Consider the following 16,495-nt stretch of genomic DNA (forward strand, 5'->3'; position numbering starts at 1 on the left):
ATAAAATCATGTTTTAAGGCCAAGAAAGCGATAAAGGTGTCATAAATTTCTTATGAACACAAAGACTTGGATTGTGTTTTGACTAACTACATTGAAAGTTCTTATTAGTTTTTTATTCATATGGAAAATAGTATCGAAAATTAATGGAAAATAATGTTACTGAATAAAGCCGTACGATGATTTGTAAAGTTATTTAATATATTTATTTTATTTTATTTTATGTTTATTTGAACACATAAATATTGGTACAAAGAGGCACCGAATACATATGCGCCACACTTTGTATGAGGGCTGTGATACTGCCCGGGTGCCCAGACCGAAGCAGGTGGTTTTCTTAGGGGGCCACACCCCTAGTTTTTGACCTAAAGGTCTGACCCACAAGCCAATGGAGCATCGTGAGAAGATGCAGTTCCATGGAAGCTAGTGACCAACGATTGGTTCATACGCCATTTGTTCCTGCAGGATACTGGAGCCCATGTGCACCATTGGTTTGGGATCTGGTTAAAGCCTTGGACATTCGCTTTTCGTCCTCTCAACTTCGTAAACAACACCCCCGCCACGAGAAGGCAGTGAGTAGGACTTCCCTGGCAGAGGCTGTATACGCGTGGTCATGTGAGAGCCTTTCGAAAGGGTGGGTGGGCCCACCCCACTCTGGGCCATACCAGGGCATTTGAAAAATTTACTATTTGGTTCTCAGATTTTACTGAATGTTCTGTAATTATGTATTCAAATACATTCGATTATCCCTACTTGTGTTCTCGTTCACTACAAATGTAACGGTTAAGTTAATAAACACTGATTGATTATATTGATATGATAATTAATTATGTAACACTTATAGATAATACATTTGTTCCAAGTGTAAAATCCTATTTGATAGAAAAGTGACAATAATAGTATTTAACAATAAACAATAAAATAACGGGGGAGAAAAAACCTATTTCAGGAATGTATACCTAATGAAAATCATATATCAGAAGGGGGTTTTGTGGAGATTTTGGTAATTTATTAGTTCAATTCATGAGCCAACTAAAGCTAGACCATCATGGAAAACCTAGAAGTACTGGACGACTGTTTTGTCCAAATCTTGACGATGATGAATGTACTTATGATCTGTGACCGTTTTTATTAAATTGTAAATAACAACTGACTAAGTCGATATGCATTCAATGGTTCTATCGTACTTAATCTTAACCATTAATATTGTTGTCATTATCAGTAACTTCATCTATCATACTTTATGTCTTACAATCTCAGTCTATTTTTTGTTACAGTACATCCATCAGTTACTTATTTGCTTAATTAATTAATTGATTAAATTAATTTGTTTATTTGCCCGGTATCCATACTCTCCCTTTATTTCGCTCTCTCCTAATTTTTAAATATTTTTGTTACAACTAACCAGTTGACTTCTCTGTGACATGATGCCCATTAGTTCCAACAGTCCCACTATTCTTGGAAAAAGCACATCCATTAAAAGTGAACACATACCAACCTCCTAAATAATGTTAAATTCACTAGGATCAGTGTAACTAAATGGCTAAACTACCGACTCTAAGCAATAACGCAAGACCGAAAACAAGAATTAATGCCAAAATCATGGCGTAAAAAATCAATCGGTCTAGACAGATTCTGGTTATCAAACATTTCTGAGATCAATAAACATTCATATCTTAAGTAAGAAAGATTAGTATACATGATGAAGTTTGTTTATAAAAAGGTTTTACTAACGAAGTTAACTGTAGAATCATATATCCACATTAAACATAAATTTTTCATCACAACTTTTGAGAAATGTGATAATTAGATATAGATTTTTGTTGAGATTATGAATCGATCAATCTTAGATCACCATTCATAATCTGGAAGCAGTGGACGGGCGTTTCGTCTTAAAATGGGACTCCTCAGCGGTGCGCACCCACAATCCTCACGCGGCGCTCGCACCCAGGACCTTCGGTCTCGTGCGCGTAGGCCTAACCACTGATCCGGCAGTTACCAACCGAGGAAAATGAAAGATGATCGCGTAATTCCGCGGACTGTTTAAAGTTAGACGTTAAAACCTTAAGATGCCAACTCAGTGATCTAGAGGTTAAGAGTTCGCGCGCGAAAATGAAGGTCCTAAATCCGAGTTCGATGTACGGAATCGTGGGTGCTCATTGATGGGGAGTTCCATACTAGAACGAAACGGCCTTCCTACGCTTTCAGGTTATAAATGCTGGATGAAGAATCCCAAGTTTGCCGTTCTGACATTTATACATTTTCAAATCATTATATAAAAAAATTATATTCAATCAAATAAAATTTTTAACTTCTGCCTAGTTCTTCATGAAGTTAAGTAAAAAACACTCTAAAACTGATTAGATTTTATCATGACTTGAATACCCCATCAAGGGATTAGTAAAATTCCTTTCAATGAGTTTAAAAATCATTTTAGAAATACAATTTATGTTATGAAACTCATTTATTGGAATTCCATACATTAAAAAATCTGAGTTGCTGTTCTGATGATAATGTACTGTGCGCTACTGATGTCGATAGATATAAGTAGTATATATCCTCGATTGATCTCAGATCATTCTTGAAAACCTGAGAATCTGTGATCAACAGAGTTCATTTTGTGCTGTATGTGAAACAGTTATCTCTTACAAGCAATAGCTGAATATTCATCAATATCGTGAATTGAATTTATACGTGTACAATACTTGATCTAGACTCAACAGTATAGAGGTTAAATATTAATACGCTGAGTCGAAGGTCCTGGATTCGACACCAGATGTAGGGTTACGGATGAGCAGTGTTAAGGAGTTCAATGGTACGGTGAAACCGTCATTGAGTGCTTTCAGGTTTTCATTAATGATCTAGCTAAGATCTTTCAAGCATTCAAACATTAAAAATTTTATTATCTCCACAATTCCCTTATATTCAGGGTAAGAATTAATTATCATATTATCTCAGTAAAGATTGTTTATAGAATATATTATGTAGTCTAGATATAATGGATTTACAAAGTAGAAACATATTTTAATGACGGGTAATATTCAGTTACAAACTGAAACTAAATTTGTATTTTATGTTCATACTAATAGAAAATGATCCCCCCAACTATTCTTTTATATACTACGATCTAATTCGTGTCACCATCTTGAAACATCGACTTAGGTGGCTTGGACATGTTCCACAAATTTCGTCCCAGAGAATTCCACGTCGTGCATTATTTGCCGACTCTAGGACTGGTTGGAAAAAGCGGAGAGGTGGTCAGTGCATGACATGGTGTCGTGGCATGAAAGAAAGCTGCAAAGGACTGGCTTCTGTTGGTCCTTCAGGACTCCCTGGTTGGGGTCCGAGAGATGGTGCTACACAGTGGCTAGAGACGTTATCAGATATGGCTCAGAATAGAAGTCAGTGGCGATCCTGCTGTAACCTTCTTTTACTTTCTTCATAATAAGTGGTTGTATCTTCCTTAACTGAAGGAATTCTTCTGAATATACCTTTCCGTTTGCCCCGTTATTACTATTATTACTCTACCACACAATAATCTGTGGTCGATATTGTTGTGTTTTTTTCTTCTCTCTTATACGCACCTTACATTCTTTTTCTCTTCCCATTCTCATTGTTATTGTGTGGCGCATATATATCTGATGGCCCCTTGTACTAATATTTATGTGTTCAAATAAATAAATAAATATATTATAATGCCTACTAGACTTCAGACGATTGAGATTCTTCCTGTAAATTCAACATTTCAACTCAAATATTTATTATTGGTTAATATCAACTGAAAGCAATTTATATGCTTTCATCCAACTATGAAACATAATTTAATTTTACAATTTTTTTTAGTTGCATAAGTATTCCATTCAGTTTATTAGTTAATATAACTGATTTTTTATTATTTTTTTTATTATAGGTTGTAACACACTATGAACGAGCAGTACTATTTCGCCTTGGAAGACTGGTTTCTGCAACTGCTAAAGGTCCAGGCTTAATATTCGTTCTTCCCTGTTTGGATCGTTACCGTGTTTTGGATTTACGTACTTTTACATTTGATGTACCTACACAAGAAGTACTTACAAAGGATTCTGTCACAGTTGTAGTTAATGCAGTTGTATATTATCGTGTAAGAGACCCTGTACGTGCTGTAGTTAATGTTGAAGACGCTAATCGAGCAACCAGAGTTTTGGGACAAACCACTTTACTTAATGTACTAGGTACAGTAAATTTAGAAGAATTACTTACTGCTAGAGAAGATATCGCAGCATTAATGCAGGTAGGCTTACACAAATATAATAAATATCATGTTAAATGTCACAACTGAATCTTAATGTATCTTGTGGGTTTTCAAAAAATGAGTTTTTGTATAAAATTTCAATGTTTACATTAAATTAAGTTTAGCAGTTAACAGAAAAAATAAAATATTGCATATACCTGTTAAGTACCTTAGAAAAATGAACCTACGTTTCAAAACTGAAAATTATCAATAAAACTGTACCTATTTGTTACAATGTTTGTGCCTCACACTGATGAATCTTAATGTAACTCATTAAATTAGCAATTAATTTCGCATTAATTTATCGTGCCTTAAGGTAACCCTCGTGCTATTGATAGAAGAAACCAGACAAGTAGTGAATAGGTCTTTATTTCGATCTTCGCGCAGTCACAGTGGAGCGTGGGATTATCTTTTCAGACAAACAAAGGCTCTCAACATTCAATATAAGATAGTAGGGATTATAACGCTTATAAAAAATAAGGAAGTGAATGAATACTTGAACAATACTGTCTTGGCATATGTTTGGTTGTTTGAGGTCAACTCTTAACCAACCAACCTAAGCTGTTACAAATTCACTTGGTGTTGTTTTACTTGTATCTTCCCATGGTTATTTAGAACTGCAATCGACCAGTCTCATGTTATCATATGTGCATCCTATACGGATTGCCTCGATATAGCCTTAAGTCACAAGCATTTCAAGCAAAGATGGATAGTGGATAGAAGTGGAATCTAGATTGACGCGCGTTTCTTCCTATTTGGTGGCTACTGAGTTCTGACAGCCATTAGCTTGTGCATTGGGGTGGAGTTGAAATTTACTTGTTTTACTTGTATCTTCCTATTGTCATACTTTTGAATAAATTGTGAAATAAATGATTGTTTCCATGCAACAACTAACATATTATTATCAAAGCTACTATAGAACTTTCTAAAAAACTATAGGACAATTAAAGTTTATCCCATTGTATATTTAACTAATTTACTAAACATCATTATTATTTAATACTATGTATTCGAACTTAAATCCTACAATTTAGAAGTTCCAATTCATAAGTATTTTACATTTATAATCTCTCTCTCTCTCTCTCTCTCTCTCTCTCTATATATATATATATATATATATATATATATATATATCAATGAACTATCTGATCTTAAATTTCGTTGCTTTACTCCATATCATTCTCTCTTGACTTTCAATGATATACTGATCAAAATCTTTCATTTTACTCAACAGATCTTATTCTCTTCTGGAAATATTTAGATTATATCTAACTGAAGATTAACAATAGTACATGCGAAGGTTTTGACATATTTAATTTTAGTATGAAACTTTTGAAATATGCTTAATATTAGCAATCAAACATATAGATCATGGAAAAGAATTGCTTTGGATCAGATTTTTATCAAAAGTATGCATTAAAATGAAAGTTTTGTAGTTAGATATAAAATCAGTACCGAACATGTGATTATGATTGTTCTTGTTTTAAAGTTTATTTATCAGAATTATAATGAGCTGATTGTAAAATAGATGGGAAACTCAAATAATCAATCAATTAATTTATCATGGATGAGTACTGTTGATCAGCCCCATACTAGTACGAAACGGCTGTCCAGTGCTTTCAGGTTTTCAGTAGTGTTCTAGCCTTAATTGACTCATGAATTCAACTATTAAATTACCATGATATCCATAAAACCCCTTTCTGATTATAGTGTATCCTAATTGAAACCTATATGTGAATATTTATTTCGATTGAATAAAATAAATCACGAAGATTTCTTATTTTCAAGAAAATGTTTGGGTGTATTTGTGTAAATCACTTTTCAGTATGAGGTTGTAAAGATTACTGAATTTCATTGATGCCATGAACCAATCTAAGTTAAACTGGCTCAGTGGTCTATGGGATAGTGTTTCGCGCACAGAATCGAAGATTCTAGGTCGGGTTACAACGTGCAGAATATTGAATACGTACTGATGAGGAGTACCAAATAGGATGGAACGGTCGTTCAGTGCTTCCAGATTTTCAATGATGGCCTAACCTGGATAGATTTATGACTTAAATAAGTTAACTTTATCATACATAAGGTGGTAACTGAAGGTAGTCTACAGGATACCCTGCTTGACTTACTTTCCATGCTATTTGGCATGGCTTTTATTCTTCAAGGAGTTGATGCTTTTTCAAAGTATCAGCTTACAATCAACATAGTACCCGTGATATAAAGTCACATAGATTTGTTTCCACATTGCAAGTTGACCATGAGTTTTGTCATTAATAAGAAGGAATTGAGACATATGACACTGGTTAATAATCAGTAATCAATCAACTGTAAATTAATTTCTATCATATATTTATCTTGAACTAATACCACTGTATTATAACTCAGTTACTGTGGTCGAATACTCATACTATAAGATATAAAAATAAACCTTAGAAAAATCGACCAACGTTTAAAGTGTTATTACTGAATAGGTGATCATTAAAATTTTTTATAGAACTAATTTTTAAAAAATAGCTGATTTCATGAGTCAATTAGAGCTTCTGAGGAGTTTCCTTACTAAGACGAAACGACAGTCTCATGCTTCTAGGTTTTTCATGTTGATCTAGTTTAATTGACTAATAGAATTCAATTGCTAAATTGCTAAATTCTTCACAAAACCTGGAAAATTTTAATAGTTGAGATCCTAAGTCAATTGAAGCAAAATCACTATGGAAAACCTAAAAGCAGTGGACGGACGTTTCGTCCTAATGTAGAACTCCTCAACAATGCACATCCACGATCCCGCCTAGCAAGCTTGCAACCCAGGATCTATCGGTCTCGCGCGTGAACGATTAATACCTAGACCACTGATCCCGTCTTCATCCAACAGTGTTAATCTCTAACTTCAACTAATCCACAAAATTGAGCAACACATCCACCATTTTCCTCAGTGAGTTAGTATCTCACATCTGACCCGGTTGGACTCCACTGGTCACTGCTTTTCACCAGAACTCCTGGATATATAGTGACTCACGTGCAACTGAGTTTATTATGATTTAACTCAGTTAAGCCCTTTTGCTAACTTATTTAGCGGACAAAGTCATCCGCACTATAACAATTTATTGTACCGTTATTATTATTTTGTGCTTGTATGAAATACGTATGCTTGGATATGGCTTACTGCCTACGCATTTATTCACTCTGCTAATCTTACTACTAACTGCTTATTTGATTCGATTACTCATTCATTTCGCATGGTATATATATGTCCATGTTACTCATATTCAACACACACACACTCTCGTTTCGCTCTTGCTCTTGCTCTCGCTCGCTTGCTTGCCTATCGGCACAACTCTTCTATGCTTTTTTAACGCGTCTGTACATTTGGATATATGTGTGTGGTCTCATAATAAACGTAATCAACGCTTCGTATCTGCCTTTTGATTAATATACCGTTGGAGCGTTATACAGAACGATTAACAAGACGAACTGTATACGAAGTTTAAGGATTATATTGAATATCGACCACCACAGATATACGTCATGAAGCCAGTCACCAATGTGCATATGCTGATTAATATCAAAAGGGTTTATTTTATGGATATTATAATAATTTTAATAGTTGGGATCATGAGTCACTTGAAGCTAAACCACTATAGAAAACTTGAAAGCACTGAACAACCGTTTCATCCTATTGTGGAACTCTTCAAAACTCTTCTTTTGTTAACTTATCTACAAATATTTCCCTTCTTTATAACTAATTAATAAACTCATTTGAATTAAATTGAGATCATGATAAAAAAGATTTGGTTTTACATAAGAAATAACCATTCTACATCTCTAAAGTTTCTAATCATATTTAATCACCGAAATATATATATTAATTGTAATTCATTCAATAGGAACTTCTTCAAAATATTCACTTTCTATTTGTCTATAATGTAAACAAACGAACAATGTTTACCTAAAAGAAAAATTAAGTGATTTTTGAACCAATAGATTAAATTCGTTGATCGAATTAATTCCAAAATGGACATAAGTTTTTTATTACTGTCTTATGTTAATCGATTCATTCAAAAGAAGAAAGAAAAAAAAAGAAAAAAACAGAAAAAAAAAAGAAAATCTGATCAAGAGGTTGAGTTTAATTATTGTTTACAGGAAACAAAATAAATAAATAAAAAGATACATAAAAAGAAAAACGTAACTAGATTAGATATTCATTTCAATATCTTGATATAAGTAGATAGAATAGAAAGGGAATCATTATTTTTCATATAACTATAAATCTTATTATTAGTTATAAAGGTGTGGTTCACATTCATAGGGATTATAATAGTAATAATAATAATCTCTTATTTATTATTATATTTTGTTTACATGAACAATGTTTATATTATAACTTTGTCTTATGTATAAGATTACAGATTAGGGAAATATTTTATTTATAGTAAATATATATCCTTTAATATCAATAGGGGTTTTGTGGATATTATATAGTAATTTGAATAGTTGAGATTATGAGTTAATTGAAGCTAGACTATCATGGAAAATGTGGAAGCACTGGACGGCTGTTTCGTCCTATGATCGGACTATCCAACAGTGTGCATCCACGATCTCGCCTCGCAAGATTTGAACCTTGGAAATATCGGTCCCACGAGCGAATGCTTAACCATTGAAGACAATGGTGGATGTGTTGCTCAATTTTGTGGATTAGTTGGGGTTAGAGATTACCATGTTGGATGAAGACCGGATTAGTGGTCTAGGTATTAATCGTTCACGCGCGAGACCGATAGATCCTGGGTTGGAATCTTGCGAGGCGCGATCGTGGATGTGCATTGTTGAGGAGTTCTACAGTAGGACAAAACGTCCATCCAGTGCTTTTAGGTTTTCCATGGTGATTTTGCTTCAATTGACTCATGATCTCAACGATTGTAATATATCCTTTAATATGGTATAAGTCAATTAAATGTCTATACTATATATTAATTTAATATGTAACGGTTCAAATTATTCTATTCTTAGTATTCTCAAGTGAATTGCAATTAATCTTAATGTGTATATGTGTGTTTTGTGCAGATTACCTCGGTATATCCATTTAATCATAAGTTTACATAGAATAAGTGAAATATGAATAGAAATGAAATACAAGGTTCACTGTTTGGCTTATTTGGTACTTATCATCTGGATATCACTGCTAGCTGAATACCATCTGTTCTAACATAAATTTATATCCCTTCTAAATGTTTCTATTTAAGGGATTTTTAATCATGGTTGAAACTTGACATTGACTATCAATCGATAACTCATTAATTCAAAAAACAATCTGGGAATTTTTCAATGTTATGAATCATTCACGTAAAACTAACCGTAGATCATCAATGCAGGCATCTTATTATTATTGGAACCATGTATAGATCAAATCAAAATTCATATGAATCATTGTAAACTTTATTGCTAACCAATAATTTTGTATTTTTAAAGTGTGTCAGATGTAAGATAGGTACCCACAGAAGACAATGAAAGATTGTCACACAACATCGTGAGTTGATTAAATTTAGACTTGTACACCATTGAAACCCGGCTCAGTGGTCTTCAGTTTAAGTGTTCGGCATGAGACAAGAGATTTTGGGTCCGATTTCTGTTTTCAGGGTCGTGATACAAAGCATGAAACGCTTTGTATCCCATTTCTAAAATGAAAAAGGCAATTTTGATGCCTTTGCTATTCACGGGCAAATAATAATGATATGTAATCAGTTAGTGTTCACAGCAGGTTGAATGAAATTAATTTAATCTCTTTACCTATCAGTGATCTATAGGTGTTAAATATTTCAATGACCTGCTGTGCGACGTGACTTAATAAATCATTATAATATTTTTTAACATTACAATAAACTTGATTAAACTGATGCGATTTGATCAATATAAATGTGCAAAGTTTCATTTAGGAAATAAATGTGAAACTAGTATAAATGAACGATTGAATACTACTGTTAAAATATACTACTCGTTCTTAAAACTTTTTCAAACTAAATTAATTATTTTAATAGTTGAGTTCATGAGTCCATTTAACCTAGACCACCATGGAAAACCTTGAAGCACTGGATGACCGCTTCACCTAGTGTGAGACTCCTCGGTAGCGCGCTTCCACAATTTCGTTTTGCGAGATTCGAACGCAGGACCTGTTGGCCTCGCGCGAGAACGAGTAACCTCTAAACTACTGAGCCGGCATCCAATGCTGTTAATGTATAACTTCAACCAATCCACAAAATTCAGCAACACATCCACCATTGTCTTCAGCGAGTTAATATTTAATAACAGACTCGGTTGAACACCACTGGTCACTGCTCTGAAGGGATTAAAAACTATGCATTACGTTATTTGAATATAATCAATTCGATGCAATTGAGTTACAATCTCTATAAACTTCCTTATATTACTACCAACCATGTAGTAGCTAATGATTGGCTTCAAGATAGAATTCCTGGAGCTCTTGTGAGCAACCGCGTAGGATATGAACCAGTTATCCATCGAAAACAGTGGAAATGGTTGTTTAGTACCCTGGATTGATTAGACCTAGACATTAACATCACTGGAAAGCGGCCCAGTAGTTTACAGGTTAAGTGTTGTAGTGTGACGCCAAAAATATTATATAAGAGTCCCTGTGATAGGGGGTCTGATCCCGGGACGAAACTGAAGACCATTGTTTGCAGTTTTTCAATGATGGTTTAGTTAGATCACTTATCGGTATAAACTATGAAATTTCTAAAATTTACGACAATCAAGCTTAGGTCTCTTGCCAAATTGCCCGAATATGATATCTATTCAATTTATACTAGCAAACTGTCATATGTAGCAAAATTGCATTTACCTAATCAACGAAGCTACGATCTACCACCTTTAAGTTGAAGATATAGCTTCAGACAGTAGTAATTATTAGTATAGGTTTGGGCAGATTGTTGAATTTTTTTATAAAGATCATGAACCAATCATTGTTAGAACACAATTGAAAACTTGTGATAATAATAATCCATAGATTTTGCACAGTTCTATTAAATGCTATAAGTTTATTGTGAATCGACAATATTACTTACTTATGGCTGTTGCTCTCAATCGAGCATAGGCCAACGACCACCATTCTCCAACACACTCTCTCCACCGCATTCATTCCCACTTCTATCCAATTCTTGTTCATTCTTACCATGTCTTTCTTCATTTCTCAACATAATGTGTTCTTTGGTCTCCCTATCCTCCTTCAGCCTTGAGGATTCCACGTGAGGGCTTGCTTTGTGACACACTTGGATGGTTTCCTCAATGTGTATCCTATCCACTTACAGCCCTTCTTCCCGATTTCTTTCTACACTGGGATCTGGTTTTTTCTCTCCCACTATAGCTTATTGCTGATAGTGTCTGGCCAACGGATCCGAAGTATTTTGCGTAGACAACTGTTGATACACACTTGTATCTTCTGGATGATAGATTTCGTAGTTCACCAAGTTTCCGCCTCATACAGTAGAACTGTCTTGACTTTTGTATTGAAAATTCTGACCTTGGTGTTGGTTGACAGAGAGTTGTTTTGAGTTCCAGATGTTCCTCAGTTGTAGATATGCTGTTCTTGCTTTACCGATCCACGCCTTCACATCTGCATCAGATCCACCCTGTTCATCAATGATGCTGCCCAAATATGTAAAGGTTTTTACATCTTCCAAATCTTCTCCGTCAAGTGTGATTCGTTTGGTGCGTGTTGTGTTGTAACGGAGAATCTTACTTTTCCCTTTGTGTATGTTGAGACCTACTGCTGCTGAGGCTGCTGCCACACTGGTCGTCTTCTTCTGCATTTGTTGGTGCGTGTGCGATAGAAGAGCGAACACATTTCATTTAAATCATTTTGTTACATTCTAAATGCATATTTTACATTGAACATTATGTAAATCTTTCTCTCATAGCTTTCAAATTGTTTCATTAATAATTACTACTCAAACTATTTTCAAAATTTACTAAGAAAACAGTTGTCTTCCTATTACATTCCATTTCATTTATGTTTTCAATTGAAATGAAAACGAAACAACACTACTCAACATGAAATATTAATGAACTAGCTGTTTACCATTATCTAATTGTTGATAATTAAATCTAGCTTAATACTAACTACTACTGTAGTGAACAAGAACACCAGTGGGTACAATCGAATGCATTTGACACGCAATTACAGAGCACTTCAATAAAATCTGAGAACCATATAGTAAATCATTAATTTGCAAAATATCAATCTATCATATCAAACTTGACTGTTCCTGTTGTAAACATTAATCCATTGAATCACATTTTATTGTTCATGCGTTTTCATACCAATTTTTTTCCATTCCTGTCGTTTCCTTCTCGATCATCTACCGACATGCATTCTATTCCCGACCATCATTATATACTACTTATGTGGATATAAGTAACCCACACCACACTACCACTATTACTACTACTACTACTACTACTACTACTACTACTACCACTAATACTAATACTACTGCAACTACTACAAAGAAAGTATTTAATTATATTCATTTAACAGTAGATTTCTCTTATTTTTAAATTGTTTAACCAGTAAGAAAGCTTATTGGTTACCAACAAGAAATCATAGTTTAAACTAAATATCTGTATACGGTACTCAGACTGTGGGTTTTTTTGTATTCTATGCTTTAAAGCCAAAATTTTATCTGTTAAGAAAAAGAGTTTTGTTTTTTCATTAGTCAAATGTTGCGTGAGATGACAGAAATTTTATAACTTTATAAATGAATAAGAATATTGAATTCTTGCTTGTATATATTTATATATTGGAATGTAGACTAACCACTATTGAAGAAACCATATAAATTTTAAAGAAAGTAGAAAAGGTAATAATGTAGAAAACAGATAGAATTCATTCAATAATGAAATACATCATGTAGTGTAATAGATAAATTGTTCCTTTGAAGTTTACAATTCATTCATTTATTCAACATGTCATTAGCTTTCTTGAATATTCAAGAAGAACAAAAACCAAACAAAAACGATTCACTTTCTGACAAACAGTTGAATATTGTATAGAGAATAACAAAGAATCTAATGTATTAATATTGTCTTTGAAAATAATACAAATGAATGCAAATATTAACCTTCTTAGTATCGTTTATGCAATCGAATTTGGACTAATAAATCAAATTAAATTTCATAGAGATTTATTTAATCAGCATGATTTACTTCTTGTATTCTCTTTGATGATCGTAAAAAGAACCAACTTTAGTGAGCTCAATTTTGGTACAATGAATGGTACAATTAAAATGTAATAGATGTTAGTGACTTTTATGTATATTTTAGTACTTGAATTCATAAGTTGATCAGAATATGGACCATCATTGAAAGCCTGAAAGTATTGGACGGCCGTTTTGTCCTAATATGGGACTGCTCAACAGTGTACATCCATGATCTTGCACGTGGGATTGGAACCAAGAACATTCGGTCTCGTGAGTGAACTCTTAATCTCTAGACCACTAAGCCGGCATACAACGGTGGTAATTTCTAACTTCGATCGATCCATGATTTTGAGAAACTCTTCATACATTGTCTGAATTGAATAACTGTCTCCACCCTACACTGATTGTACTCCACTGTTAATTCACAAGATCAAGTTTTTATTTCTTTATCTTGTTGACTGAAATAAATCTTTTGCGAAGAAGAAGGATTTTCAAACAGTAAATAATAAACAAAAAAAATCTGGTTTGCTTTAAAATTTATACATGGGACGTTTAAAATACTCAGTGTTGAAGTGTTCACTATGCTTCTTTATGAAACCTTCCTAGATGACTGTTAGAGTTCAACAATTCCATCTATCATTAAATTACATGACAACCCAAGCTATCATGCAGCATGAAATTTTCTTTTATATACATGAACAGAAAAAAATGCTATATGTCACCTTGTCCAGTTCATTTTTATTCACTCACTATTCTAAAACATCCATGAAGATTACATGTAGCTCTAATGTTGATAAGTTACTTTGAGGAAAATTGATTTAAATTTCCAGGATACACTAAAGTGTAATTCAATTGGTATTGTTTGCTTGTATCTTCCCATTGATGTTTAGGACTGCAATCTGTCAATGTCTTGTTGACATATGTGCATCCACTGCGGACTGTCTCGATATTACCTTAAGTCACAAGCTTTATAAGTAAAGATGGATAGTGACTGACAGTGGAATCCAGAACATGCGTTTCGTCCTGCATCTCAGAGTTGATGTTCACTCTGGGACTCAAACCCAGTACCGTTTGCTTCAAACGCCATCACGTTATCCACTCAGCTACTCAACTCTGAGGTGCAGGTATATCCATCTGATGAGTCCCAAATAGGACGAAACGTGCGTCTTGGATCCCACTGTTAGCCACTATCCATCTTTACTTATACACCAAAGTGTTTCCGATTAATTTAGTATCTTTTGAGTAAATTGTATATTTTCAAATAGTTTCGGATAACACTTTCAAATGAATTTAAAAAATCACAACTTAAAATCAGTCGTAGAGTTTTATTGGCTTACAAGATCCGCTTGAAAAACATGAGCGATAACACACGCAAATAAGCGTTAATTGTTCAAATCCATGTTTTGTACCTTTTATAAAATCAGAAACTAAACTAGTCAACTTTAATTAATTTACTAAGAGTAGCGTTTTTTGACAATATAATTAAGATTCTGAATAATTATCAGAAGGGGTTTTCGTGGAGATTTTAGTAAATTTATAGTTGAATTCATGAGTCGATTGAAGCTAGACCACCAAGGAAAACCTGGAAGCACTAAACGGTTGTTTCATTTCGAATCCCGCAAGCGGGATCGTGGATGCACACTGATGAGGAGTCCCACACTATTACGAAACGGTCGTCCAGTTCTTTCAAGTTTTCCATTGTGGTCCAGCTTTAATTGACTGCTGAATTCAACTATTTCAAGGAATGAACTGTGCTGTGTTTTTATGTGTTGTGTTTTAAATAGTTTAAAACATATCATTTCCATGAATATTTATCTAACAGTTTCCTTAGTTCAAGAAAAATATTCCAATGTTATTCAGGAGAATCATCTTTTGTTTGATAGTCACACTGTTACTGTATCGAAGTGGAACTTGTAAAATCTCATTCTACGATACAATACTCGTATAAATTTCATTTAAAAACTGTTAACTAAAACGCTCTTTGAATTTCTTCGTTGCTATCTTTTTCTAGGAATGCTTGGATTCTGTAACAGAAGCATGGGGTGTAAAAGTTGAAAGAGTAGAAATTAAAGATGTTCGTTTACCTATACAACTTCAGAGAGCGATGGCAGCAGAAGCAGAGTCTGTCAGAGAAGCCACTGCTAAAGTTATAGCTGCTGAAGGTGAAATGCGTGCTTCTGGTGCTTTAAAAGCAGCTGCTGTTGAAATTAAACAACATCCAATTGCAATGCAACTGCGTTATCTTCAAACAGTTAACAGTATTTCATCAGGAAAACAATCGACAATTATTTTTCCAGTACCCTTAGATTTAACTTCACTGTTTCGGGCACAACTTGATAATATTTTATGCGGGAATATTTTCGAAAATGTAAACTTTAAAGCAGATAATAAACTTCAGTTTCTTAGTAATAATAACGATGAGGATAGTAATGAATATGAAAATGAACAAAAGGAAGATTTGTACAAAGCAACCGGCCAAGAAAACATTTTAACAAGTTCCTTGAAGTTACCATATCAAATGTCAACTGATGAATTTATCGAGTCCCTATCACAAATAGTTTAAGCATGTAGTTTAAATTCTATAATACTAAAATCTGTCAATTATAGATCAATTCTTTGATATTTCCATGTTTTATACGATCCGCCTTCTTTTCATAATTTAGGGTGCCATGTCTTCATTGTATATAGTTCAAATTCCTAATAGAAATACAGAATTTCTTTTTAAATGTTTATTTCGCATGAACGATATATATTTTCTTCTTTCACAACTAGTCAATGTAGAAATAAATATTCTGTAAACAAACGTTTTCATTTGTTTGATTGTTTGAACATCTGTTCAATTATGACAGAATGAAGAGGGTATATTTGGAAAAATAAATTCTCATCCTCAAGGCGTATCTGAAATCTTTGATGGGACTAATGATTCTATCATGATACGAACCAACATTAACCAGTATTGGTTAGAGAAGTTACGACAAAGTTATAAGGAATGAAACTGAACTCCGGACGATTGAGTTTTAACAACTGG

At 33.6% G+C, this 16,495-nt stretch overlaps 1 protein-coding gene across 1 annotated transcript in view; it reads left to right on the forward strand.

Moving 5' to 3' along the window:
- The window catches only part of MEC2_2 (Mechanosensory protein 2), a gene marked incomplete at its 5' end in the record, with an annotated part of 32,339 nt that extends 16,069 nt beyond the window's left edge, over nucleotides 1-16,270 (forward strand). Inside the window, 2 exons of the mRNA XM_012943817.3 lie at nucleotides 3,908-4,267; nucleotides 15,479-16,270. Coding sequence (XP_012799271.1) covers nucleotides 3,908-4,267; nucleotides 15,479-16,030 — 912 coding nt within the window. The 3' untranslated portion in view covers nucleotides 16,031-16,270. The remainder of the gene's footprint in view (nucleotides 1-3,907; nucleotides 4,268-15,478) is intronic.
- Between the last annotated feature and the right edge of the window lie 225 nt (nucleotides 16,271-16,495).

The sequence above is a fragment of the Schistosoma haematobium genome, chromosome 1 (genome assembly GCF_000699445.3).
Source record: "Schistosoma haematobium chromosome 1, whole genome shotgun sequence".
Lineage (NCBI taxonomy): Eukaryota > Metazoa > Platyhelminthes > Trematoda > Strigeidida > Schistosomatidae > Schistosoma > Schistosoma haematobium.